This window comes from Raphanus sativus, chromosome 9 (assembly GCF_000801105.2).
Source record: "Raphanus sativus cultivar WK10039 chromosome 9, ASM80110v3, whole genome shotgun sequence".
Taxonomy (NCBI): domain Eukaryota; kingdom Viridiplantae; phylum Streptophyta; class Magnoliopsida; order Brassicales; family Brassicaceae; genus Raphanus; species Raphanus sativus.
Window position 1 is genome coordinate 10,008,922 of NC_079519.1, and position 1,668 is coordinate 10,010,589.

At 39.6% G+C, this 1,668-nt stretch overlaps 1 protein-coding gene across 1 annotated transcript; it reads right to left on the reverse strand.

Moving 5' to 3' along the window:
* Positions 1-271: 271 nt before the first annotated feature.
* LOC108808428 (uncharacterized) lies at positions 272-1,379 on the reverse strand. Its single transcript, XM_056994727.1, has 3 exons — positions 1,296-1,379; positions 851-1,027; positions 272-753 (listed from the first exon to the last, which is right to left on the reverse strand). The coding sequence occupies exons 1-3, from the start codon at positions 1,377-1,379 to the stop codon at positions 487-489; spliced, it is 528 nt and encodes a 175-aa protein (XP_056850707.1). The 3' UTR covers positions 272-486.
* Positions 1,380-1,668: the final 289 nt, after the last annotated feature.

A 1,668-nucleotide genomic window follows, 5' to 3' on the forward strand; every position in this document is an offset into this window, starting at 1 on the left:
TTCCTCGGAATATATTGAAAATAATTTTTTTTTTTAAATTATTTTTGAAAAAAAAAATATTTTTAAAATTTAAATTCGAAAATATAAAATTTAAATTTAAATTGAAAATATATTATCTAAATTTCAAAGTCATACAAATCAAAATAAAACATTTTTGAGTTTTTGAAAGAAATTAAACTACGGGTTTTGGACGTTCGGGTCTAGCATGGTCGGGAGCTCCACGTTGGCATTCGGGTTCATGCTCCTCATCATCGCCATCATTTGCTCGTTCAGCTTCCTCTGTGCCTCCCAGCCCGCCTCTTGACTCGTCACCATGGACTCCAACGCAGATATGCGAGCATCCTTGTCCCTCATCTGATTCAGAAGGACTTCTTGATCAACAAAGGACGGTGGTGCAGAAGCAGATGGAACCGAGTTGGACCGACGAGCCAAACCGAACAAACGGCCCTTCTTCTTTGGAACCGACTGAAAAAGAAAGTGTCAAATTTAAATAATATAAAAAATGAATTGAACTTTAAAAAAAGAACTTACCGCTTCAACGATTTGGTTGATCCGAACCCGAGGCAAGCCGGTCGATCCCGTCGAATCGTTATCCTCGGTTTGAAGCTGAGACACTTCCTCTTCCATCTGACTGTCGATGAGGGTGACCACATCCCTCACAACACCATCATCAATCTCGCCGGTCTTCTTGTTGGTATACGCCGTCTTTATTAGGGTGAGATGATCAACCGGCTCCCCCTCATTTTCTTCCGCCTTGAAAAAAATAAATTAAACAAACATTAGTAATTAAAGAAATGCACAAAAAAAATATTAGAATCTTAAATAATATAATAAAAACCGACAAGCTTACCAAGCGATCCCCCAGACTGGCTAAAGATTGAGCACCCAAGTTATGGATGTACATGCCCTTCCCCTTACGGTCGCTCTTGCGGTTGGTGGAGTTGGTGGAAGAAGTTGCTCTCACTTCGTTCTTACTCCAATGCACACCCAACTCCCACCAGACGTCGGGGTCCATCCCCTTTGGAATCTTTAAAAAAAAATTGTTAAATAAATAAAAATATATTTTAGTAAATTAAAAAATTGTTTCATAAATAAAAACCAACCTTGTTTATTTCCCACTTCTTCTTACACGTGTGGATCTGCTTCCCTTAGTTGTCCATAACTTTATGGACGAAGTGTAATAGATAAACAACATATCATCGGCATTCCAATTGAATTATTGCTGAAAATAAAACACAATTAGTAAAAAATTAATATTAAAGATTAAAAAAATAAGTAAAAAATAGAATACTTACCGCAAACTGTTGAAACCACATATGCTGCTTCTCGAGAGGGAAGTCGGTGAAAGTCGGATGTCCATTGTCGAGGGCCGAGTACATCATACGGTTGATCCATCCGCTGATCCCGTTCCCGGATCGGCCGAACCTAATAAAAAGAACTAATTATTTAAAATGAGTCAAATTTTAATGAAAAAAAATAGGTTTAATTACCATGTCTGACCCCGTCCACATGGATACTGAGTGAGATATGGAAGATGGTCACGACCCGGCTGTCGAACAAACTCCGCAACTCTCAGAATTGCCGGATGAGCAGGAGCAGGAGCAGGAGTGGGTGCCACACCGGGAGCGGAAGGAGAATGAGAGGGAAATGGAGAGGGAGATGTATGGT

Bases quoted from the DNA above. Each gene is read 5' to 3' on its own strand.
- LOC108808428 (XM_056994727.1), bottom strand. From the start codon at position 1,379: ATGTACTCGGCCCTCGACAATGGACATCCGACTTTCACCGACTTCCCT. The intron at 1,028-1,295 runs GTAAGTATTCTA...TTTTTTTTAAAG, and splicing joins TGTGGTTTCAACAGTTTGCG to ATTCCAAAGGGGATGGACCC. The intron at 754-850 runs GTAAGCTTGTCG...ATTTTTTTCAAG, and splicing joins CCAGTCTGGGGGATCGCTTG to GCGGAAGAAAATGAGGGGGA.